This window comes from Tursiops truncatus, chromosome 7, assembly GCF_011762595.2.
Source record: "Tursiops truncatus isolate mTurTru1 chromosome 7, mTurTru1.mat.Y, whole genome shotgun sequence".
Taxonomy (NCBI): Eukaryota; Metazoa; Chordata; class Mammalia; order Artiodactyla; family Delphinidae; genus Tursiops; species Tursiops truncatus.
Window position 1 is genome coordinate 67,060,529 of NC_047040.1, and position 25,675 is coordinate 67,086,203.

General features: G+C 36.1%; 1 protein-coding gene across 13 annotated transcripts in view; it reads left to right on the top strand.

Annotated features, from left to right (window-relative positions):
- Nucleotides 1-25,675, top strand: part of GRB14 (growth factor receptor bound protein 14) — a 127,170-nt gene that overhangs the window by 39,284 nt on the left and 62,211 nt on the right. The window contains exon 1 of one of the 13 annotated variants that reach the window (XM_019922704.3): nucleotides 17,196-17,392. The exons of 11 other annotated variants lie outside the window; for them this stretch is intronic. In XM_019922704.3, coding sequence (XP_019778263.1) covers nucleotides 17,330-17,392 — 63 coding nt within the window. In that variant the 5' untranslated portion in view covers nucleotides 17,196-17,329. Of the gene's footprint in view, nucleotides 1-17,195; nucleotides 17,393-25,675 lie in introns of those variants that run through there. One more of the 13 variants, XM_019922706.3, reaches the window with a different exon arrangement.

Here is a 25,675-nt window from a genome sequence, read left to right on the forward strand (position 1 = left end):
AGAGTCAGAAAATCTATTAAGAAATTGTCAATTTTAATGTTTTTTACATTTACATTTTACTATTTGTCCCACCTATTTTATGTTCCTTATTTTTTGTTTCCTGCCTTCTTTTGGACTAATGAAGTATTTTTAAATTATTTAACTATTTCACTCTATTAGCTTGTAGGTTTACACTATTTTACTATTCCTTTTGTGATTATCCTAGACTTTGTAACATGCATCCTTGACTCCTTGAAGTGGTACTGTTATCACTACTCAGACCAGTTGACTCTATTATTGCCCTTCCATCCTTTGTGTTAATGTTGTCATATATTTTAATTCTACACATATTTTAAACTTCATAAGGCATTAATATGTTTATTCAAAATTCATTTTGAATTACCAGTATATTTACCTTTTTCATTGCTCTTCCTTGCATTTAAAAAAAAATCTGGAATCAATTTTCTTTTGCCTGAAGAATTCCCTCTTGTATTTATTTTAAAGCTGTTCTGCTAGTGAGAGATTATCTCTGGTTTTCTTTCTGTGTCTCTGTTTTGAAGGGTATTTTCACTGCGTGTAACATGCTAGGTTGGCTTTACTTTCTATTAACATTTTACAGTTGTCTTTTCATTGTATTCTGACTTCTATCATTTCTGTTAAACCATTATCTGTCAATCTTATTACTGATTTTTCAAAGATAGTTTGCTCTCTCAGGCTGCTTCTAAGATTTTCCTTTGTCTTTAGGTGAGCCTAGTTATTATTTTAAAATATTTATCTGCTTGGCATGCGTAGTGCTTCTTAATTCTTTGACTTAATGGCGTTCCTCAGTTTTGGAGTATCTTGACCATAGGAAGAAAGGTATTTAAATATTGTTTTTTCCCAGTTCTTTCTCTGCTGACCTCATGATCTTTTTTCTTTGCCTCATATATACCTTTTGCTCTTTTTTCCTCTCTTTGCTCTTCTTATATCAATCTGAATGTTTTTACTGTGATATTCCAGTTCACTAATCTTCTCTTTGGCTATATCCAACCTGCTATTAAAGCCATATTTTGAGGTTTTTGTTTTATTATTGTACTTTTCACTTCTAGAATATCTTATTTTATTTATTTTTATAGATCTGAGTTCTTTTGTGAATTCTCCATTTTGTCATTTATTTTCTTGAACACATTAGTTACAATTATTTTGAAGTCCATATCTGATCCAATATCTAGATCTTTTTGTATGGTCTTTCCTCCCCTCTCCCTCTGCCCTGTTTTTTTTTTTGTATGCCAGTTGATTTTTTAAATCAAATGTTGGACATTGCGTACAAAAATTGAAGAAGTTTTAAAGAAGTCACCTTCTTCCTGAGGCTGTTCACTCTAGTCTCTGATTGGATGGATAACCTCAATCCATTCATGAGAGTATCTGAGATGACCAAAGACAACTGCCACAAGGAGGAATAATGGGTGGTATAGTTTAATGGTAGAAGATTTAAAGCTAGGAAAATTTAGAAAAGAGAAAGGAAGATATATCTAAAAATAGCGATGAGGGTCAAGAAGAACCTCTGCCCACCTCTGGGCCATGAGAAGTGTGGAACAGTGATCTTCAGTGATAGTGAGAGTTCAGTTAGAATGAAGGCAAAGTTGAGAGAAGAGATTAAATTTTGTGGGATTTTGTTCATGATTAATTGTGAGATCCAGAGGCATAGTAAAATGATTTCAGCAGTTGGGAAAGTGTGGGGTGACAAGGAGGTGATGTACTGATCCAGAGAATATGGGGCCTGAGGATGGATGACCTGGGAGTTCTGGGCTTGGAGTAGCTGACCTAAACAGGGAAAAGTGCATAAAGAGATTATTTTGAGGGACTCTCAGACAGATACTCATGGTGAAACTGTAAGGAGGGAGAATCTTTCTACCAGGACACAAATTTCTGTATTCTCCTATTAGCTATTCTGATAACAGTGTGGAAGAGGTGTGTGAAGATCTGAAGCTTCCGCTTAATTCCTAGAATGAACTATAAGAGAAGAAAATAAGTGGATTGATTTTGGAGATATTTGCAAAGTAAAATTAGCAAGACTTGGTGATAGAATGGATATGAGGTGTGAACAATGAGGCATGTCCAAAATTATGCCCAAATTTCTGGCTGTTGCAGCTGAATAGATGGATGGTAGTGCCATTCACTGAGCTAGAAACACTAGAAGAAGACCAGATTTTGGTGTCAGATGGTGACATTGTGAGTTTGATTAGGACTTTTTGAGTTTAAGGTGCATTTGAGTCATCCAAATGGGGATATCAATATCCAATTAAATACATGTGTCTGTTGCTTCACAGAGATATCTGACCAGGAGATGTGAGTTTGTCAGCATCTGCTTATACGGTGGTAATTGAAGTTTTTGGACAGAGTGAGCTGGCCAAATGAGAGTCAACAGAGAGAAGCTAGCCAAGAATGTTCACATATGCTGAAGGGCAAATAGAAGGGAGGATGAAAATGTTCATTTTACTTAGCTTCAAGGAGATCTTTGGTAAGAGGGTTGGATTAAGTCCTTCAGAGTAGAAGCCTTAGATTATAGTTGGAGAAGTTTGTTGTTAAAAGAAAAAATGATATTTTAGCTGGAGAGAAATTTTAGTATCTTTTATTTTTAAATCTAGGGGCTTCAGTATGTTTAAAAGCCAGTGAGAGAAATCTGGTTGAAGAAAGATTAAATATACAGAAGAAAGAAAAGAGCTCCTAGGAAACTGAAGAGAAAGGGGGATGTATTAGTTTCCTATTGTTGCTGTAACAAACTACAACAAAAATTAGTAGATCAAAACAAGACACATTTATTAACTTACAGTTTTGGAAATCTGAAACCAGGTCATTGGGCTAAAATCAAGGTGTCAGCCTTTTTCCTTCTGGAGACTCCATCTACTTGCCTTTTCTAGCATCTGGCTCTTGGTCCCACATCACTGACCCCTGCTTCTGTTTTTACATCTCTTTATTTCTGTTTCCGTTGGCACATCACTTTTTCTGATGCTGACCCACCCTGCCTTCGCCTTGTAAGAACCCTTGTGAATATCTTGAGACCACCTGTGTAATTCAGGATAATCTTCGGTTATCAAGATCTTTAACTTAATCACATCTGCAAAGCCCTTTTTATCATGTAAGCTAATATATACAGAGCCACAGATTCCGGGGATTAGGATGTGGACTTTTTTTTTTTTTCATGGAGGGTAGCATTATTCAGCCTGCCAAGGATAGAAAGGAGCATTTTCTAATTTAATTGGAAACGAGGAAGGTAGAACATGTGCAAGACATGGGTATGTCTGTAAAAATATATTTTGGGGCTCATATTACATATTTTCTCTTTAAAATGGAGTTGTTGCACTTGCTTGAGGGGAGAGGCAGACAGGAAATTCAGGGAAGAAAGTTCTAACTTAACAACTAGAGCACTCCTTCATTTAGCCAATAGTTAACAAGAACCTGCTGGGAACCTGATGGGTACAGGGGTACAAAGTCATAAACACACAGCAGTTATTATCTTTCTATACACAGTTAGAGGTTTTCAAGGTGTGCTAAATGACCATTTGACCAGAGGCGTTTAAAAAGGATTCCTGGGTACTAAATTACAGATGACCTCACAGATAATTCTAATATTTACCGATTGTTATCAGTAATGTGTACTTCCTAAATACAATATATTTTAAAGAAATGGGTAACATATCATAGAATGCATTAAATGCTAATACCAGAGATAATTGCTCAGAAGTAAGGAGTGTAGTAAGTATTAAGGAGTCCTTGTCAATATTTGAGCAGTCAGAGCTCATGACACTCTACTTTTGCTAAGTACTTGAACTTTAACTTGAATAATCTTATAGTTCTTTGCATTTTAAGTTTTACATGAATAGTACATGAACTATAAATATTATAAAAAAATAAATACATTAAAAATAACCACTTCGTGATCACAGGTCTCCTCAATCTCACTTTCTTCCCTAAAGATCAAGATTGTTAAAAATTTGGCATGGATTCTTTTAGGGTTTTTTTTTTCTTATGGGTTTACTGACACACGTGTATATATGAAACTATAGGTATTTTCTTTGATTTTTACACAAATGGGGTCATACTAAATTATTGCTCTATAGTTAAAAAAATTCAACATTATGTTTTTGCAATCTTTTTTTGTTAATCTGTATGTTAGTTCTGTCAGTTGCTACCTACTAGTCCATAGACTGAATGCATTATATTTTATTAATATGTAAGCATTTTCAATACATCAATTGTTTCCAAATTTTTCTCTTGTAAGCAATGATACAGTGAACATTCTTCCAGATGCCTTTCTAATGTTTATGCTAGTTAGTCTAGAGAATCAGGAAAGGAGTAGTTATATCAAAAGGCATGGCTTCTCAAGGTTTTTATAGATGCTGCCAGATTTCATTCCTTAAAGTCTGTTCCCATTTATTCTACTTTCTTTTATGTCTGACAGTACCACTTTCTTCCTAACACTTGTGCCAGCATTTGACATTATCAATATTTAAAAGTTTTTCCAGTAGTGAAAGTGCCTTATTTTAATGTATGTTTCTTTTGTTACTAGTGAGACTGAATATTTTTTTCAAGTTTTTATATTCAGTGGTGTAATATGTTTGTTCATATGTATGTGAATTGTGTGTTCATATCTGCCTTTTGGTTCATTTTTATTTTGAGAGGTATTTATTTTTTCTGTTAATTTTTAGGAACTCTTTATATATTCTGAGTATTAGTCCTCTCTTAAATATGTTGTACACATATTCTCTCAATCTGTGCCTGGTGTTCGAATTTTATGTATGGAATCTATCATACTATAAACATTAAAATATTTATAAGTTTAATTTGTTGAATTTTTTTATGGCTTCTAGGTCTAGATTATTAAAATTCTTTGGTTATTTTTTCTAACGTATGTAAATTAGTTAAATTTTGGGAATTTCTTTTTAGTTTTCTAATTTTGGAGTCCATTTTAGTATCAGGTTAAAGAATATCCTTTGTGTACTCAAACGAGTAGAGTCAGTCTTTTTTGAGTATCTCATCCTTTCTCCCTTGATTTTCGGTACCAACTGTTGCATATACACATGGATCTGTAGGTAACTTTTTAAAAATTGGATGACTGCCTTTTTATATTATGTTAGGTATGTCAGGTATAGAAAGACACTCCTCATTGATCTTGTTCTTCTAACTTTCTTGGCTATAATTACACATTTTCTTTACTCTGAAACAGTTTGAAAAGCAGAGACATCATCTGTTCCTTAAAGAGTATGTAGAATTTCTCTGTAAAACAAACTATCTGTACTGGCCCACCTTTTTGGGGAATAGCTCTTTGACAACTTGCTCTCTTTTTCTATCGTAATTAATGTCTTTGAATTTTCTGTTTGCTGGATTCAATATGTATAACTTATGTTGTCCTACAGAATTATCAATTTCATCCAGATTTTATTTACATAAAATTGTGGGAAGTATTTTCTTAATATTCTTTTAATTGTTTCTTCATTTCTCTAGTATTATTTCTTATATTATATATTGTTACTTTCCCTTTTTTCGCCCTTGATTTGTTTCACAATTTATCTATTTTATTTTTTTCCCCCAAACATCAGATCTTGGATTTATTTATTAGTTCTACATTTTGCTTTTTTTCCAAGTTTTAATTTCTACTTTTATTTTTACTAAATTTCTTCTTTATGCTTTCCTCAGATTTTACTTAATGATATTTTCTAAATTTTGGATACTAATGAATTTATTTTCATTCTTGTTTATTAATAGATATGTGTTTAAGGCTATGAATTATAGCGTGAGAACTGTTAGCTGTAAAAGATGTGATGTGTAGTGTTTTCATTAAATTCATTATTCTTATTTGTAGTAGTATTATTATGTAGATATTCTGCAATTTTAACTTTTATTTTTTTCTTTGGAGAGTTATATAAAGAGTCTTAAAATTTTTCCTAACCCCAGATTTTATTAGTAAGTTTTCATTTTATTGTACTGTGATCAGAAACTGTTGTCTGCATTCTTTCCACTATTAGAATTTATTGGGATTTTATCTGTGACTTAAAATGTGACCAAGTTTTTTTTTTAACCTTTTAATTAAAAAAAAAATTATTTATTTTATTTTTGGCTGCATCGGGTCTTCGTTGCTACTCACGGACTTTTCTCTAGTTGCAGCGAGCAGGGGCTACTCTTCATTGTGTTGTGCGGGCTTCTCATTGCAGTGACTTCTCTTGTGCGGAGCACAGGCTCTAGGCACGTGGGCTTCAGTAGTTTGTAGCACACGGGCTCAGTAGCTGTGGCTCGCGGGCTCTAGAGCGCAGGCTCAGTAGTTGTGGTGCACGGGCTTAGTTGCTCCGCGGCATGTGGGATCTTCCCAGACCAGGGCTCGAACCCATGTCCGCTGCATTGGCAGGCAGATTCTTAACCACTGCGCCACCAGGGAAGCCCTAAGCATTTTCTTAAAGAGAAGTTATATTCTCTGACTTAACATTAGAATTCGAAATGTAACAGTTAAATCTATTTTGTTGTTTATATTAGCCTATTTATATTTTTCATATTTATATCTACTTTTTAATACACCTGTTCATCATGGTTTGAGAGGGTTGGATAGTAGTCTATTAATAGTGTGTCTATATCCGATTTTCCTTATATTTCCTATACCTATGTGTATTGTATGACACCTAGACATTCATAACCAATATATTTTTTATTGTGAATCACATCTTTTAGCATTAAAGTTTTCTTCATTGCTTGTTTAGTGCTTTTCTGTCCTGAGTTCAGTCTTGCATGATATTGACCACTGTATTCTTTCCTTCCCTCCTTCCCTCTGTTCTTTCTCCGTCCCTCCTTCCCTCCTTTCTTTTTTTTCTTTCTCGCCCACCCCCGCCCCCGCCTTGCCCCCACCACATTCTTTGTTTTCAAACTTTCTCAGTCACTGGGTTATAGGAGTCTCTTTCCCACCGAATAGAGTGGAATCTGCTTTATGATTCATACGGAAAGTTTGTTTTCTTTCAGTAGGTAAGTTTGGCTCTCTAACATTTATTGAGATGACATAAAAGTTTGGTGTTAATACTGTTATACTATTTTATATTATGTTTTAAAATTTATAGGTTTTGAAGAAAATTTACAAGGTGTTCTGCCTTCTTAGCATTGTGTTCTTTTAATTAGAAAGGTTTATATTTCTGTTACCATTATGGCTATAACTACATGGAAACCCTTAAACCTCTTATTTCTTTAAACATTATCTGTTAATCCTCTCTAAGGAGCAATAATAAAATTAATATTTTTCTTCTTCCTCCTCCATTTTCTACCAGCTGATTTTAGCATTACAAAATAATTTAAATTCTCCTGTGATTTATCAGTTTTAAAATAATATCTTTTGATCTCAGTAACATTCCATGTTTTTCCTCCTTCAGCTTTTATCTTCCCATGTTTCTTTTATCATTTCTGCATGTTAAGGCTTATATTACTTATATTTTATTATAGCAGCATAATTACATAGGGATTTAGTCCCATAATTAGTTTTGGTATTTATTATAGTCCTTTTACTTTGAATTTTCCAGCTGGCTCTCGGATGATTGCAATTTATCTCCTAGTAAATTCCTCAAGAAGGTTCCATGGGAACAAGATTTTATGTGCTTTCATATGTTCAAAACTTTTGAATATTGTCTGTTACCTTTACAGTCAATGAGTTTTGCTAGATTTAAATATCTCATTTCTATTTTCTTTCCCCAAGGATTTCATGAGCATTACTCCATCCAGTGGAGGAACTAAAAGACAGTGGGGTCCACTGAAACTTGTTGAATGTTATTGTGGAGAAATACTGCAACAGATTGATTTCTCCCTTATGAGCTACTGGGGATTTTTTGCCTTGATGTCCAACGCATTCTGTAAATTTCAAGTCCAGTGAAGTTGGGCATTTTACTGTTGACTATTAAAATGAGTTTCTCTGGGGACGTGTGCCCTTCAATATGTATTTTATTTTATTTTTTAAGCATTAAAATAGTGTTTCAGATTTATTAGTAGTAAATTTGGAATAGGGAAATCAATATAGACCATAAGGAAAACTTGAACTTTCTATTCGTTTCCCAGCTACCCACTCACTTTTCATACAAAACAGACCTTGACTCCCACATCTGAGTGAAATGGGTCTGCAGAATCTTTCGGGGAATGATAGGGTACCAGTGGCCAGCCTCAAACCTTGTCAGGTCTGAAAATAAGATTACAAGAAGGAAATAACATTTCAGTCTTGTCTTGAGAGACATAACCTAGGTTCAGTTACGACTACGTTTGCCATGTGAGGGTAAAGAGCTCAATGTCCATTTATTGGTCAGTGTGGCAGAAAAGATATGCAAGATGGAGCCAATTGTTTGAGCTAAATTAATACAGTTTTTTTTTTTTTTTAACTCATTGTTACCTATTTTGTAACTTACTCATTCTTCTGTAGGGGAAAGAAAGACTATAGAAGAGTATGAAGAGATTAACTGAGTATAGTAAAATATGGATCCCTCAATAGAAATATAAGGAATGGAATGATAATTGTCACCCTTTTCCTAAAATCTTGTTTGAAATTTCCCTACTGTTACACTACAGCTGAAGCTTTCACACCACTCTATACGGACTTCTACATTCTGTATTTTATAGCTAGAAATACACTAATAAATTTTTACAAAATATCACATATGCTTACTATTGTTCCTAGTGTATTGCTAAATACGTATTAAGCTATGGACAAATTATCAATGAACATTACACAAGTAGCTTAATTCTCCATGTTGGGATTATAGACCAACCCACTGCACAACTCTATTCTTATTTTCAGACAGTGGAACTCTTATATTTCTTTTCCCTAAAGTATACGGACGTGTTTTATCTTAGTCGTAATCATATCTACACAGAAAGTATGAAGATGTCCTTCTCAACAGAGTATGAAACACGCCTTTAGTGGAATGTTGAACCCTCATTTCAGAGCAAAATAATATATGGCTATCAGAGCCTATTAAGAGGAAAATACTTAAATTCTTTTAGAAGTAAACTTTGTATGGAATGAGTTTCTGATGTGCCCCTCTAATCTTTTTTTTTTTTTAATTGAGGTATAGTTGATTCACAATGTTGTGTAAGTTTCAGGTGTACAGCAAAGTGATTTCAGTTATACATATATATCTATTTCAGATTTCAGTAGGTATTTTATTATAAAAAGTTTTCTTATATTTTATTTTTATATATTTATTCCTTTCCATTATTTTGATTTTCTTCTGGGGAGATTCCAGTTACACATGTATAGATCTCCTTTACTTGTCTTTAGTTCTCTGTTTCTAATACTTCTTAAATTTAAAACAGTTTTTTTCTCTCTTTGGTTGCCTTTTTTGTATCTGTCATCTATTACCTCGACTTTGATAGATTTCAATACATAGCATTTAAATCTCTGGAGCTCTGCTAGCTAATGTTTCATCTCCTCTTACTGTCTTGGTGTTTCTTCTCTATCCTTTTAATTGTCTGCTTTGTGTGTGAACAGATACGATTTTGCTTCATTAATTATTTTTTGTTCTTGGTTTAATGTATGGTCTTAAATTTTATCTGTTCTTTGGCATTACTTTTCTTGCAAGTAGTCCTCATCTGCCATTTGTTTTTCCTGTGTCTTTTCTCCTTTCTTCCCATTCATAGTATGTTTGTACAGATTTCGATGATGGTTCTGTTTTGTTATTCATCTTCAAAGCAGTGGGTTTTTCTTGGAACATATTTATGGGAGATTCATGAGGAAGACAGTCACAGTTTAAGTACTAAGTTAAAAAGACTTTTCCTTTTTTGTGTTTGAATTTTGTTTTCAGCCTTTAATTCTTCTAAGCTAAGGGATATGGGAAGGTGTGAAATTTTTCTTAATATAATGACTTCCCACTGCTACAGAGGTATGGTGTTCCTGCAAAAATGGATTTCTGACCTCCTTTTGTTTCCGTTATTTTTAAAGGATTTTTGTGCCTATGTTCATGGGGGATATTGAGAAACTGGATAATATTTTGTTGCCAGTCTGATTCTCATACCTTGCAGGTAAACGATAATTCCTCTCTCAGGAAGTGTTAGGAATTTTATCTTTTCTCTTTGAATTTGTCACATTTCCCACTATTTGTCTAACGTGACTACTTTTTTGTTCAAATTAGCCATCGGGGGGCACTTTTAGTTTAAAATTTGTAACTTATTCAGCTCAGGGAACTTCTGTCTTTTCTTTCTTTTTCCTTGTGCTTTCTTTTTTTTAGTCTTTCTGTAACTCATATTCTATGTGTGTTGATCTTTTTAGATTGTTCCTCCATGGTTTCTTTTTCATTTCATTTCTTTGACTTTTCCCTTCACATTGTGAGAGACATTTTCTCAACTTTATCTTCTATACTGTTTATTAGTTGTTAGCTTTGTTTATTACAGTAATGTTTGGAAGTTCTGGGTTGCCTCATCCTCTACATTCCTTTTCTCTTAAGTATTTATATAGTATTTAAGATGACCTTATATTTTCTCTAAATATACTCTAAACCTAAGTTCTCTGGATCTGTCTTCACCATCTTTTCTCTTATACACAAATTCTGGCTATAATTTCTTGTGCTCTTATCAGTCTAATGCCAGTGATTTCTAGCTTCTAGAAATTCTTTTAATTTATGGTATACTGAAGGTACCTTTCTTATATCCCAGCATGGCAAAAAAAAAAAAAAATTATTTCTTCTTTCTTAGCAAGGAAATTATCTCTTTATTTTCTTTCTCTTCCTCCTTCTTCTCCTTCTTGTCATTTTAAGGTTTTGGGGGCATGAAGAAAGTTAGGTGCTTGTTTTTTGTCTGCTTTCTTGATCTAACTATTTTTCTTAAGAGAACCTTAAAGTATATGAAATTTGAAGAGTGTAGATAAGACATTTATCTTTTTATAGCCTATACTTTTGTTAATTATAATTTATGTTGGAAGCTCAAATACAGGGAAAAGTTATAATTTTATTTATATTTGTTAATGTATTTGACCACTTGAACCTGTGTTTCTACTTCCTTGTCATCTTTGAAATCTTGACTTCCTTCTAATCTGGTAATTTCCATTTCTCTCTAAGACTCATTTCTCTGTTTCTGTTTTCCTTCCTTCTAGTCACTATTCCATAGTTTGTCTTTCACACTGAGGTAAAATACACATCTTATCAAATATCACTACCCTTGAGGATGAGAGTCAAATTTCTGAGTATGACATAGAAGGACCATTCTTGTCTGGAAGCTCCTTCCATGTTTTTCATCTTTGTATATATTTCCATTACTTGAAATTACCTTCATTCTTGGATCTTTTGTCCACTTAGGGAACTTGTCTGCTATTTCATGGTGAAATTAAGCTCTTTCTTTTTTATGGTTCCAGAACTTTATTTATACTCAGTTAAAGAACTTAACATATAGTTGTACTTATTTTTAAGTGTCCATCTGCCCTCCTGTAGACAGTACAATACATTATGCCTCCTTGATAGGCAGCCATAATGCTCCTAGAAAACTATGTCAGGTGAAGAATACACCTTTTAAAATACTTGACTGAACTGTAGATTGGTTATATTTATCATGACTAAGGCTTATAAGTCATTCAGTAATTTCTTTAAAAGAAGAAACTTTCTATCAGAGTTTAAATCAGTAAGAAATCCTAGGGGACTTCCCTGGTGGCACAGTGGTTAAGACTCCACACTCCCAATGCAGAGGGTCCGGGTTCAATCCCTGGTCAGGGAACTAGATCCCACATGCATGCCCCAACTAAAAGTTTGCATGCCGCAACTAAGGAGCCCTCGAGCCACAGCTAAGGAGCTCACCTGCCGCAACTAAGACCTAGTGCAACCAAATAAATAAATAAAATAAATAAATATGAAAAAAAAGAAATCCTAGACATTTTTGATGGAAGGAAGGAACTGTCGGAGTAGAGGGGGAGAAATAGGATAGAGGAAGATCAGATCAGGCCCATCAAGTGCAAAGAATGATGCCCTGTCGTATACCTAGAGAAGCAAAAGGTCTTTGAGTAATATGAGCTGATAGAACTAGAGGTACTGAGTTTGTGTCTAAAGATCTAGACTGTTTATTGCTATTAAATGCTATAACCAAATATTTTAAGATTTTTCTAAAATGGGTGTTCTTAGGACAACAGTTAAATTTAGTGTCGACACTACTGACCACTAACAGAACTATGTCAGATAGCAAAAGAATATCCAAATGATCCTGTGAAGAAGACTGTGTGCTTTTGTTCAGAATAAATCATAAGGCTAGCAACTGTTAAGACGAGAAAGGGGGCTTGTCCACCATGTAACCGGAGTGACTAGTCTTTCCACATTGATTGTGAGTGAACGTGATGCCTACTGTGTACAGAGAGCATCCTGCTAGGTATTCTGGGAGCAGCACAGGAGATGAAATCCTGGGTCCCACACTTAAGGATTATAGTCTCCTTAGACAAACAACTGGGGCCTATGAAAGGATTTATTAGTTATCAAAGCAGTGTATTAGTGTGTGCAGAGAAAGGTATGAGGAATGGAAAAGTTTAAGTCCTAAAAAAAAAGTACAAAACAAGGAATGATATAATTTAGATGGAGGAATGACTTCTTGGAGGGGTCAATTTTGATCTGTATCTTTGGGGGAGTTAATGAATATGGAGGGGCAATGAGCTACCCCAAATTGGTAGCACAATAGCACAATATACAGGAGGAAAATGGAGGGGCAAACCAAGTTGTGTTTTGTGTAAAGCAGGAGACTGGTTGATTGGTTGGCTGAAGAAGTATTTGTAGGAATTAGTAATCAAGAAGCATTCTTGTGCCTTATAGCATTCCCCCCCACCATGTATAAAGCTACTTGGGGTGACAGAGTGATGGTTAAAGGGAAATTACACATGTCCCTACTTTCAGGGAGCCTACATTCTAAATGGTATAAGGTGCTCACACATAGAAAACAGTAGCTGAAGCTTGACTAAACTGGTATATGATGAAGGGTAAAGAGATAGTCTGGAAAAAATAGATATGGTTTGAATCTTTAAAATGGGAACAAATGATGCCTGCTATACAGGTTTGTTAGAATAAAATGAAATACCATATGTAAAGTGCCTAACACTTGACAGGCACTCTGTGTTTGTTGTCGCTCCCTCCTTTTCTACCTCTCAGTTCTAAGGTAGTATGTGCAAAGAAAAAAAAGGAGAGATGCTTGAAGGATGAGAGATCAGTGAAACTTTCAGAAGAGGTGGGACTGGTCTTGGGCCTTAAAAGATTTGTGGGTTTTAGAGAGTCAACGTTACAAGAAAAGAGAGGTGGAACTCGGACGTGCTTCAGGGAGCTCCAAGGAGCTTCTGCTCATGTGGAGTGGGAGAAGAGGTCTGAAAGGCAGGCTTGGAACCTAGACGTTGGCTGGTGCTTAGGTTGCATTCTTCTGCCCAGATTCCACCTTGTGCACTGCTTCGACCAAGTGTTGACATGTTGCCATGTGTCAGCTCCTCTGATATGCAGGAGTTATCAACTTGGAATTCCCCATAGCAAATAGCATAGTACTTTACACATAGTAAGGCCCTCTATGCATATTTGTTAGGTGAGTTAGTAAAACAAATGCTTAGGAACATCAGAAACAAGGGTGGTATGAAGATGACATTTTATGCTAATACTACATCAAATTATATAGTACAATGTGGGAGAGAATATTGTAGAGTAGAATAGTAGCGTACCTTGGAGAGGGCCAGATGTGGTTTTCACCTTGGCTGATTGACTTATGTACTTCGTGGATTTGGATAAGTTTTTGCAATATATTCTTGTATCTGAGACCATTTTTAGCCTTCTGCTCTTCTGGCGTCAGTTTCCTCATCTATTGAATAGCTAGTACCTGCTTCATAGAGTTGTCATGAGGATTCAATGAAAACTAGCTCAATGCCTGGCCCATACTGGGTGCTCACTTAAATATTATTAATTATCATCATAATACTTATTATTTATTATTTTTGTGTTATTCTTAATTCACATTGAAACTTTGATATGCATATTTTGAGTGACAAAATTCACTCTTGTTCTATCAGTGTTGAGGAAAGAACAAAATAATGTACAGTGCTATTCTATAGTATTTCATTGTTGACCTTGCTGTATTGTTTGCAACCCTGTTATATCAAAATTTAATTTGTAGGGCTTTCCTGGTGGCGCAATGGTTGGGGGTCCGTCTGCCGGTGCAGGGGATGCGGGTTCGTGCCCCGGTCTGGGAAGATCCCACATGCTGCGGAGCGGCTGGGCCCGTGAGCCATGGCCGCTGAGCCTGCGCGCCTGGAGCCTGTGCTCCGCAACGGGAGAGGCCACAACAGTGAGAGGCCTGCATACTGCAAAAAAAAAAAAAAAAAAAAAAAAATTAATTTGTAAATAATGATCTGTGACACAGTCTAAGGAGAATGCATCTTAGGCCCAGTCCTCTGCAGGAGCAGTTCACGGAGTATTTTTCATCACCTGCCTTGGGCTCTTCCAGACCATACACAAAACTGATATCCTTGATCCTCATAGCAATCCCCAAATTGTTGGCCATAGCTTTTTATCCCCATTTAGCAGCAGCTGAAGAAATTAAGGCTCAGGTGACAAGGTTAGTGAGTGGTGCAAGCCATTTATAATAATGGTAAAAAAAAAAAAAAGCATGGGCTCAAGTTAAATTTTGAATCAGTGTCTACAATAACTAGGAAGTGAGATAAAGCAGTCACTAGGAACACGTGGAAAAGATCGCTGAAAAATGAGACTCTGCCTGTTATTAAGTGTGAGTGTTGTCTCATTAGTCTTTCAGCCTGCTGACTGTGAAAAGTGTATTTGAGTTTTTTTCAAAGACCTTTTTGGCAACATAGAGTCACAAAATGCCACATTTCGCTCTTCATGGTTTTCACTGAAAATTTATAAACTTCAACTTTCAAGAGTTCCAAAGAGATGACCTATCATACTTCAGCAGTTCATTGTCTGTAGAATAGTTTTTAAGGACAGGTATGTTGCACTGTAATGAATATAGAGCCTGGACATTGTTTTGACTTGAAGGATGCATTTTAGTGTTTAAAAAGCTCTATCATGTGGGCTTCCCTGGTGGCGCAGTGGTTGAGAGTCCACCTGCCGATGCAGGGGACGCGGGTTCGTGCCCCGGTCCGGGAGGATCCCACATGCCGCGGAGCGGCTGCGCCTGTGGGCCATGGCCGCTGGGCCTGCGCGTCCGGAGCCTGTGCTCCGCGACGGGGGAGGCCGCAGCGGTGAGAGGCCCGCGTACCGCAAAAAAAAAAAAAAAAAAAAAAAAGAAAGCTCTATCATGTGATGTAAAACAGCATCTCTGACTCCCCATTCGCCTAGACTTCAAAACTTGCAGTCGGCTTTGAGAACCTCACTCTGTATCTCCATCAGTTATCAAGTTCTGCATATTCTTTTCTCTTACTCACTTTTCAAAGCAAATGTCGTTTCCTCCTTGAAGCCTGCCGTGATCTCACCTCTGATGTGTAGTTTCTTCTAACTTGGTGCACCCCTGGTACTTGGCATTTAATCGCAGTGAGACTCAGCCCTTTACTGAATGTGATTTTTAATTTAAAAATGAGTATCTCTATTCCACTATGAAGCAGTGACCATATCTTACTCATTAGCATGTACTTATCACCTAACACACTGCCTGGCACATAGTGGGTTCTTTGCCTCATGATTTAGTGGAATGAATTGCTTTGATTATGGTGGAACCCTTTCTGAGACCAGAGATAACACTTTGTAATATTCAAAGCCTAAATTGAGAAAAGAAGAAAGAAAAATTGTAGATAATAAACTTGAAATTATGTAGTAACCATGGGCTTTGTTATTGTGTGCCTGCCAAAAAAGTGACTCAAGGTTAAACCAAAATCTTTTCCTTCACAAATGGTGACTCCCCTCCCAGTATTAGTAGATTTTTGTTGGTAGTTTTATTTTAAAAGACCATGATAAACCTAGTAGGATAAGAATAAAATGAATGCCCACAAATTAGATCTGCCTGTGACTTTTTTACTAAGTGAATTCCCCCCCAGCTGCCATTGTGAGCGAGCTGTGTAGGTTTTGAAATTCAAAGTAGGGAACCCTAGAGTTTGTAGTGTCTCTTTTTTTCTTTTGAGGAATATGAGATCACCGTGCATATAAAACACACCCAAATGAACTCTGCCCAGTAGCAGTCTAGATAATGAAATGGAAAGTTTGTATCTGAGTTGCCGAGAATCTCCCATTTTGCCCTGTTACTAGGACAACCACTTTGTGATCTAGAAGTGACAGGGAGCTCCCCTCAAGCTGAACGCAGCATGTCATTCTCTGTGTCCTGGTTGAAGAGCACTGAGTAGGTGCTTGTTAAGGAATCGGTCCAAAGGGAGTTTATAATATAAAAACTCAGATTAGTTTTAATATTGCAATACTTTTTGTCATTTTTGTGTTTCTCTTACTCTTTATTTAGACATTATTGAAAATTTTCTCATTAACCAGAAATGGACCCTTCTCCAACCCTCGAAAATACTGGAATACAATTTTTAGTTATTGTAAGAAAAAAAGGCAAAATGGTTGTTAAACTTTTGAGAATGCTTTGAGCATGCTTATTTAAATGCTTTGAATTGAATGAAATGTGCTCAATTACACAGATCTGTGCTTTTAAAAAACATTAGCATTTGCAATTCATACGTTGTAGTTTAATGCCCCATTTATATTTAACAGTATTATTTAGGTTGATTGTTAAGGTAATATTTAACAGGAATAGTTAAGTGTGTAGCTTCAAGGACAGCTAAAAGGTCCATAATACAGAAATTTTAGCTGTTTAGGAGACGAAATACATAAATATATATTAAAATCCTTTTATTATGACTTGTAAAGTTTAACACCTTTGGACCAATTCTAACTTCAGGATTATTTTTTGTGCCTCATATAATATGTTTCAATCTACCCATTTATCACTTTTATGAGTAGCATAAGTAAATTTAGTGCATCTGCATATTTATACACTTTAAATAGACCAATGTAAACAGTTTCTTATCTGCCATATGTTGAAATGTTTCAGTAAAGTAAAGACATAACTGCCTAGTCAACAAAGAATGGCATTGAATTGCACTGTTTTGGAAAAAAAAGTTAAGTGAACTAGATGGCTGCTAATCTGGTTCTTTAAATATCATAAACAAAAGTATCAGAATGTGTTTCCAAGGACAAAGGCGGAGTTTTCTGGGCTTTGATTGGTTGCTGCCTTGTCCTGTCCCACAGCCATCCTTAATTGGCTTTGGTAGATTGGAATCACATAAGCAGAGTGACATTTATTACTTTCCTAGTTGTTTCTTTGCACTGAGCCCCGAGATTCCCAAGGAGTAACTGTAAAAGATTTCTTTCATTTCGTCCATGATCTACGGGAGGGGATCACTCTAAGAAGAGCAGGCATGAGTTTGAGTGCAAGAAGAGTCACTCTGCCTGCAATAACGCCCATAGTTCTACAGAAAAGGGTATGTGACTTCTGCCTTTTTTCTTTTCTTTTTCTTGCTGTTTTTTAATTTCCTGTTACTGTGTTTATTAATGTGTTGGAAACTTTCGTTACATATCCTGAGAGAGGCTATAATTCATTGAGGCTATAGGTGATTAAAGGATAGATTATTGAAATTAGACTATTAAAAAAAAAGCTGGGCCAGAACATCTCTGTAGTACGAAAAGCTCCATGTGAAAGTAGTTTGGTCTCGATTTCAGGGCATTGTGATAGAGACTGTATTGAAGATTTTTCTTTCTTTTTTTTTTTCCCCTTCTACTGTAACTTCAGGCCTCTTTGCCTTTAGTTCAATAGGCAATCTGCTAGCTATTATGTTTTATATTTGTTTACTAAGGAGCAGATTCTTTGTTTCACTATAATTCGTGATACATCCATCTTCATTGTTGAATGGACGATATAATTGTTTTACTGTTTAAAACATATGGCACCAGTTTCTTTTCCTCTGGTTTTCTACCCATTTCTGTTGAGTTTCTGCTTACTTGCTTAAGAAAAACTTTCCATTAAGTTCCCTTGTGAAAAGGCTTTCTGTTAATTATTAATGCAGTCAATCCTGTGTGTGAAATATTTTGTCTGTTAGTTTTTTGTAAAGTTTATTTCTGTGTCTTACTTGCCACATCGTATTTTATAAGGTAATAAATACACCATGTGATGTAGCATTTAAGTAAAGCTGAATATACTAAACTTCTCTTGTAAATATACCAAATAAGAACTGTGTATTGAAATCCTTAAAGAATCAAATCTGTTGTATAGCAAAGAAAAAGCACCAAAACACATTTTGATACTGTGCTTTCTGAATGGTTTTGGTGACACTAGAAACTGTAATGTTTATTTCCGTACCTGACTTTTAATGGTTAACTATTAGTGTATTTCATTAAGTCAAAGGTCATGGTTTAATTTATTTGAAAATGACAAATCTTACAATTAGGGTGTCTTTTAAAAGAAGTGTCTCTTTTCATTGTTTTTAAGTTTTAGGTTTTTAATTTTTTTTTTATCCAGTTGACTACTTATTCACCAGGGACATTTTACTTGGCAGTAAAACAGTATATGATAATTTTGCCAACATTTGATCTTATCTTTCTTGATGTCTTTCTTTCATCTTAAGCAAATTTAATTAAAAATATTTTGCATTGAGCTGGAGTCTTTATTTTGATGTAGACTTAGTAGTACATTAATAATGACCATATAGATTACCTGAGTCACTGGCAATGTGAAAAGGTATAATAGCGTATATCAAATCTATATCCTTGTGTTTGGATTCTTCTTTATCCAGTTAATACTTTATCCAGTTAATAATTCTTCTTTATCCAGTTAATTAATAATAATTTCTTTGGATTAACCAAGAAATTTTCATCATGTGGTTCTTTTGCACAACATATTGGTGTGGTGGAAAGCATGCCACCTGGGTTCTCCATTTCCTAGCTGTGTGATCTTGGGCAAGTCATTTAAACTCTCTGAGTCACTACTTTCTCACCTATAATATAATAGTGGAGAGATTTTCATTAAATGCTCTCTTCAGTCTTATTTGTGTCTATAATTCTGTGACTCAAATAATATATTTTGAATTTTCATAAGTATAATAAAATATTTAAACCATTTCTTATTAGAGTATAAAACATTAGAAGAAGATGCTATCATTTTCAAGGAATTGGAGCAGTTAGTCTAGGGGAAATTTGTATGAGTAAATTTGTATGAGTAAAACTTAGCTAGAAAATAACACCCAGCACTGGTTGGTAAGTAGCAAAACAGGATTACTCTGGAAAGCTGTGATTATAAGTGATGTTAGGTCTGAGCTGCCAATGGATACATCGTTGTGATTTCTCTTGGTTCTTTTATAATAAGCTTCTAGTCAGGTTTCTGACTAGAAATAATATGTAATAATGTAATAATTAACATAAGTCAAAATTCCCGAAACCCAAGTCCATGTTATTGCTTTCCAGTTGGTACACATATTAAATGTTCATATAATTTAGCGCATCATTTGCTGAAAATACTTAATGCTATTTCTTTCTCCCAACAGTTTAATCCCCAGAGGACCCATTGTTGATAAGACTGTTCTGAAAATCTTAGTATCTCTTATTTTAGAAACTGGGTGTTTTTCTGACTAAAAAATATCCATCTGCTCTGGTCACACCATGCCTTTGTTTTCTAAGATAGGAAATTATTCCACACTTGTAATTAACTTGTTTTCTATATGCACCATAGTTTAAGATGATACAAATTAATACAAGCATTTCTCAGTATTTTGGGGCAGCTTCTCATTTTCCAAAGAACCTAGGTGCCTTTTCCACAGGTTTGGTATAGAGTTGGCTCATCCTGAACGAGTGGTTCTTGCAAAATAATTTGTCAACTGGAATCCTAATCATTTGAAAGGCTGAGGGTATTTCTGAAAATGCTTAATAGTTTTAGGGAGTAATTTTCTTATCAGCAAGCATATCTGATCTAAGTGGGCATAAGATCTCCTGAGATTGGTTGGGAACTTGAACTTTAAACACGGCTCTTAACATGGTATGGATCTTTTTCGTAGCACATTAAATATACTTTCATCTTTGAGGAACAGACTAGTTCAGTGGACTCTCTGTCAAGTAAATTGGAAATAAATTTTTGACTTTTTCTAATTCTATCAGGATCCGATTTCCTTGATTCTAGTTAATCAAGGTTCCAGTGAAGAAAGTTTCATCATCTCTCTCAGAAATGATCGCATCCTCATCAAGTGTTCTGAATGAGCTCTTCACCTCATAGCATTTTTCTCAGATAACTAGGTTATGCCTTTTTTTTTTCAAATGAGAAGACTGAGTCTCTTGGATGTTGAGTGACTTATGCAAGATCACCCAGAAGGTCAATGGCAAAGCTAGAAATAGAATCTAGGTCTTGTGACTTCCACTGTGTTTCTCTTATTAGATATGTGTTACCTCCTGAAATTAATATGTTAATGAAATTGCCTTATGGTGTGTATAACTGCCATTCAGCTTCTAGTCTGGAATTAGCTTAGGCAAATCTTTTCATCTTCCTCTGCACCTCCACCAACTCCCATATGCTCTAGTGTAGAAAACATTTTATTCAGACAGCAATTGTAAGCAACAAAGTGTGTGTGTGTGTGTGTGTGTGAGAGAGAGAGCGAGAGAGCGAGAGAGCGAGAGAGCGAGAGAGCGAGAGAGAGAGAGAGAGAGAGAGAGAGAGAGTATGAGAGAGAGAGAGATGGAAAGACAGTTTTACCCAGCGTTCATTACATCAAGAAACAATTTTAAGGTCCCAGAGAGTTAACAAAAACTCAAGCATTGTAAGGCTTATACTAAGTGCAATATAAAATTCACATTCTTTTTATATAAAGGTTGGAAGGTCTGAAGGCCAGATGCCCATATTCTGATTCTGTGGGTAGGAAGATTTCTACCTCTGTCAGATTAAAATTGTTCTGCAAATTGTTTCCAAGCATTTCTACATTCTTTAGCCATACTACAATTATGAGAGACATTCATAGGCACACAGAATTCTAACGTGTCTTCCAGAATCTCAGAGAAAAAAGGAATACTTTTTAGAATATATTTTTTAGAAGATTCAAATCATTTGAAAATCCAAAATTCATGAGTATAATATGGAGCAATGCCATTTATCAAAAGATCCAATTCCCCATCTATACAAGAGAATAGTTTGTTATATTCATTTCCCTCCTCATACAATTAGAATTATTGCTGTGAATTTCTAAAAACAATTTTGTAAAGAATGAAAGAATATAGATCATCATCATATCACTATTTTGCCCAGAAGCTTTTAAATACATACAAAATCAGTCCAAGCGAATGTAGCATTCTCTGTGCTTTGCGGCCTTTGAAACCTTTGGGGGTTTCCTCAGCTTCATATGAAGCCTCCACTCCAGCACATCGTTTTTCTCCTTGTGCTCCAAACAGGGTTTGGTGCTTGTCCCACTGTACTTCTGCACGCAGTTTTGTGCTCCATGACCTGTAGACAACTCCAGGATCCTGTTACTGTCTGTGTCCCAGCTCAGGCTGTGGTACCATCCTGAAACCTTCTAAGACTGTTCTTATTACATCTGTCTTAATGGTGTCTTGACTCGAGTGTCCATGGATCCACCTTTATGACTCATTTCTCAATGCAGTAACTACTGCCATGTGACATCAATTTTGTTATTACCTTTTATGATATTTAAGTCTTATTAGCTCTCCTTAGGTGTGTATCTTAAGCTTTCTGGCTTTTCATATTTGACTTTTAGTTTTTTCTATGGACCTTGTGTATGTTTTATATATCTTGTATTATTTGGTTTTCAAAATTTGTTTTTACATTTTTAAGGGAAAGACCCTTTAAATAAAGTGCTTTGTCAGTTACAGGCTGAATTTAATTTCATGTAACCGGAAAACTCAAATGACAGCATATTAAACAGGGGAGAGATTTATTTTTCTTTCACTTTACAAGAAGAATTGGTCCCAGGCTAATGTAGCCGTCCAGCAATGTCCTCAGGCAACCAAGCTCCTTCCTGCTTTCTATTGTATCTTCCTTAGTGTGGGTCCCTTTTCCTTTTATGGAAAGATAAATGCAGATCGCTAGCCATCCGGCTCACATTCCTGGCATACAAAATGGGAAGAACCAAGGGCATACAGGCTAGTTCTGCCAGTTATTAACGTGCCACTGGGGAATAACTGGGAGCTTCTGATCATATCTTACTGGCTAGGATTGTGTCACGTGGTCTGGATCCAAGGGAAGCCAGGAAATGTAGGCCTTGACCTGCACGCACTGCCCTTCTCACCAGAATTAGGAAATGGGGAGGATGGCTTTTGGTGGGGAACTAGCTGTCTCCACTACCAGTGACTCCTGTGTATTAGGCATGCAGAAAATATTTGTCCCTTGGATTTTTATTATTGTCTTGCCAGGTATAGAATATAGTTATGCTTTTTGAACAAATGTATTCTATCGCTTGATTGGAGATAGTAGAAGGTGTAGTAAGTGGGGAGAGAGCAGATTTCCTGTGTAGGGGAGGGTAATGGAATGCATAGATGGTGACCTGAGTTTAGATGGCTGGCTTGCTTGGAAAGTGGTTGTGAAGTGGGAGTGAGTACTATTATTGCTGTTTACCTGGAGCTCTCATTCTCCCTAAACCTTGATCTTTCTTCTGCCCTTTTAATTTTTATACAGGGTAACATAGTTGCATATTCACCCAGGAAGGGTACCACATAGATGAATGGATTTTGTGTTTTCACAAAATGTTTCCTTTCCCTAAAAGTGAGTTTTTACGAAGTGTGCTGTAGTGGAGATTGTTTGTGTGTTTTAGCCAGGAAACCCTGAGTTTGAGCTCAGCTCTGTCACTGATCAGTGTTGTGACTTTAGGTGTCTTCTTTTAAACCTTTCAAAAATTCAGTTTCTCTGTTTTGCAGATAATGATGCTTCCTCACAGAACAGTTGCGAGGATTAAATAGGATAAATATTTAGAAGACTTGACACGTACTAGAAGCTCAACAAATGTGAATTTCTTTTTTTCCCCCTCATCTGGGGAATGGCGTGTGTTACTAGTTTCATAAATGGTTTAAAATCTCCCTATTACTGTGATTTAAATTTTTTTTGGGGGTGGGGGCTCTATCCTATTAAGTATTGATAGCTATTCAAAAGTTTTCTTGTAGCAAATGAATCAAACAAAAAGTAGTTGTCCTTGATACAATGCAGCCAGGGAACGAAAGACAGTATGCCTCTCAAATTCTTGTTCCCTCTGCTTACTTTCTGTATACAGACTCTAATTTGAATTAAAAAAAAATTAATCCAACTACTATATGCTGATAAATATTTTTTTTAAAAATTTGGGAATGTAGATTTAAATAGAATAAGATAGGTGGTTAGATTACTTCTTTCACTGTCCTAGGGAATATCAGGCAGGGACTTCTGGCTTACATATTTGCAAGAGGTACAGTTGTACCTAGTGTTAAGACATTGTTTCAGTAGACAGAGGTGACATTACTGGAATGTGAGCTATATGATGGTAGGGGCTGTGTCATCTTTGATCATCATTAGACTCAAGTGCCCAGCACAGGGAATGTACAAAGTTGGGATATAATTACTATTCATTGAATAAACACAATTTTTGAAAAAACAAAATTGGGCTTTTTTGATACCGACCTGTCATTGGCATTTCCATCTCTGCATTTGTGTCTCTGTGGCGTTCATTTCCTTTTTCCTGGATTGCATACCTTGTGGTAAGAAGCTGTGCACTCAGGGCCCACCTCAGCTGGTCCACCTTGCTTTTTCATGAGCTCTGTCTCCACCCCCTCCCTCCCTCCCAGCTCGTTCCTGTGAGTAATTTTGAGCACTCCCTGCCCTCCACACCAGTAGAAATAAAAACAGCTATACTATGTTCAGCACTGATTACACTCTCTTTAATCCTCATAAGAACCCTACAAGATTGGTGGACAAACCCAGGCTGGGATGAGAAAAGTGAGCCCTGGAGAAGTTAAGTGTCTTACCCAAAGCACAGTGCTAATGAATGACAAGTCAGGACTGAGCCCAGGTGGGCCCCGCCCCGCACAGGGGCTGCCTGTCAGAATTGATGGGCACACATGTGAAGCAGAGCTGCGCTCAATTGCGCGGCTGCAGTGCCCTTGCCTTTCACCTATAGTCTACTCATCAGACAAATCTCACCTTTTTTTTTTTTTACCTGTCTGTCTGTTGCCCTCCTAGCTATTGTTTCCTCGTTGTACACTCCAGTCTTACCTCACCTCAAAGATATAGTGAGTAAACCATATGTCAGAGCTCCTTGGAGCTCAATAGGAATCTCTTGGGACTTACTAATTGTGCTTTAAAAAATTTATAATAATAGTCACTATTATGAATTGAGTGCTATCAGTTTGCCATCATTTTGCCCATTTGACAGGATGAGGAATCTGAGACTCCTCATTGATAAGCTCATGGTGTAGGATCTGATCCCAGAGCAGATTCCGTAGTGCACCATCGTCACAAGCACCTGGACTGAACCTCCATGAGAATGAGGGCCATGTCTCGTATTAGTTTGCAAACTACAGTGTCTGGTCCACGTTTGGCAATGAAGGCAGATTAAAAATAGCTGGGCTGATTAACAGTCTAAGACTCTTGCTTGGGGGGAGCAGTCTTAGGGCTGGCTCGCCTTGGCGGTACCCCAGCGCCCGAAGCCAAATCTAGAAAATAAGAATCTCTTTTGGCAGAAAAAAGAAGTAAGTCTTTTGGTTATTTCAGATATTTCGGGTATTAAGCCCTCTGAAAGATAAAGATTTTCTACCCCTGTATGATATTACAAATGCTTTCTCTTTAGACAGTTTCAAAAGAGCAATTAAAAAACCATTTTGGCTAAACAGCATTGTCCTATATGCTTGACAGCCTCCTAATTGAGCCTGCGTATTTGGGCGTATACATTCAGTTGTATTTGTGAAATACCAGGAATATTACTTTATAGTTTCAGAAGTCAAATGAGTTTGGGTGGTTCTATCAGGATTTGAAGAAGATTTTGACATCACCATTCTAAATGCCAAGGAGGATCTCCAGCTTGAGTTGCAGGAAAGGGGACTTTATATTATATACCACCTGAAGTGACTACATATATGCCACTCCAACCCATCCCCAACCCTTCTTATTAAAGATGTAGGCATAATTTATCTTAAAAATTCAAATAGTTAAGAATGTTTAAAAATATATTTAATTTTTTTAGAAGCTTGCAACTATTTTAAGCAGTACCTCTATGTATGTTAAAGTTGTAGTTTTCAAAGCATTGTTTTCTTTCTCTATTTGCACCAAGAAATAAAGACTCCCTCTGCTGGCTGTTTCTATATATGCAATTTTTCTGGCAAGTTGTGCTAAAAAAAGTGAAACACAAAGAATAACCTTTTTTGACATTCAAACAGCTGGGTGCTTTGGGACATACGTGCAACTTTATATTTGGGTTTTTAGTTATCTAATGCTTTTATGCAAGATGTTGTGTCGAAGCAACAGCTTAAAGCTGCATGAAAATTAGGTAAGCAGAGTGGAAAGAACAGGATGAGGTAGGAGCCCAGAGATTGGGGTTCCCAGGCTGGTTCTGCCAGGGACCAGCTGGAGATCCGCCGGCAAGTCAGGTCCTCTTCAGTCTCAGCTTCTTCACTTGTAGAATGAGAAGGTTTCAGGAGATGTTTTCTAAGAGTCCTAACCTTTAGGATTTTATGATTCTAACAGTATTGATTCCATTTCTTTTACAGGAATATACATGTTTTACACTGATGCACATGCTTTGTACTGATATAAAATA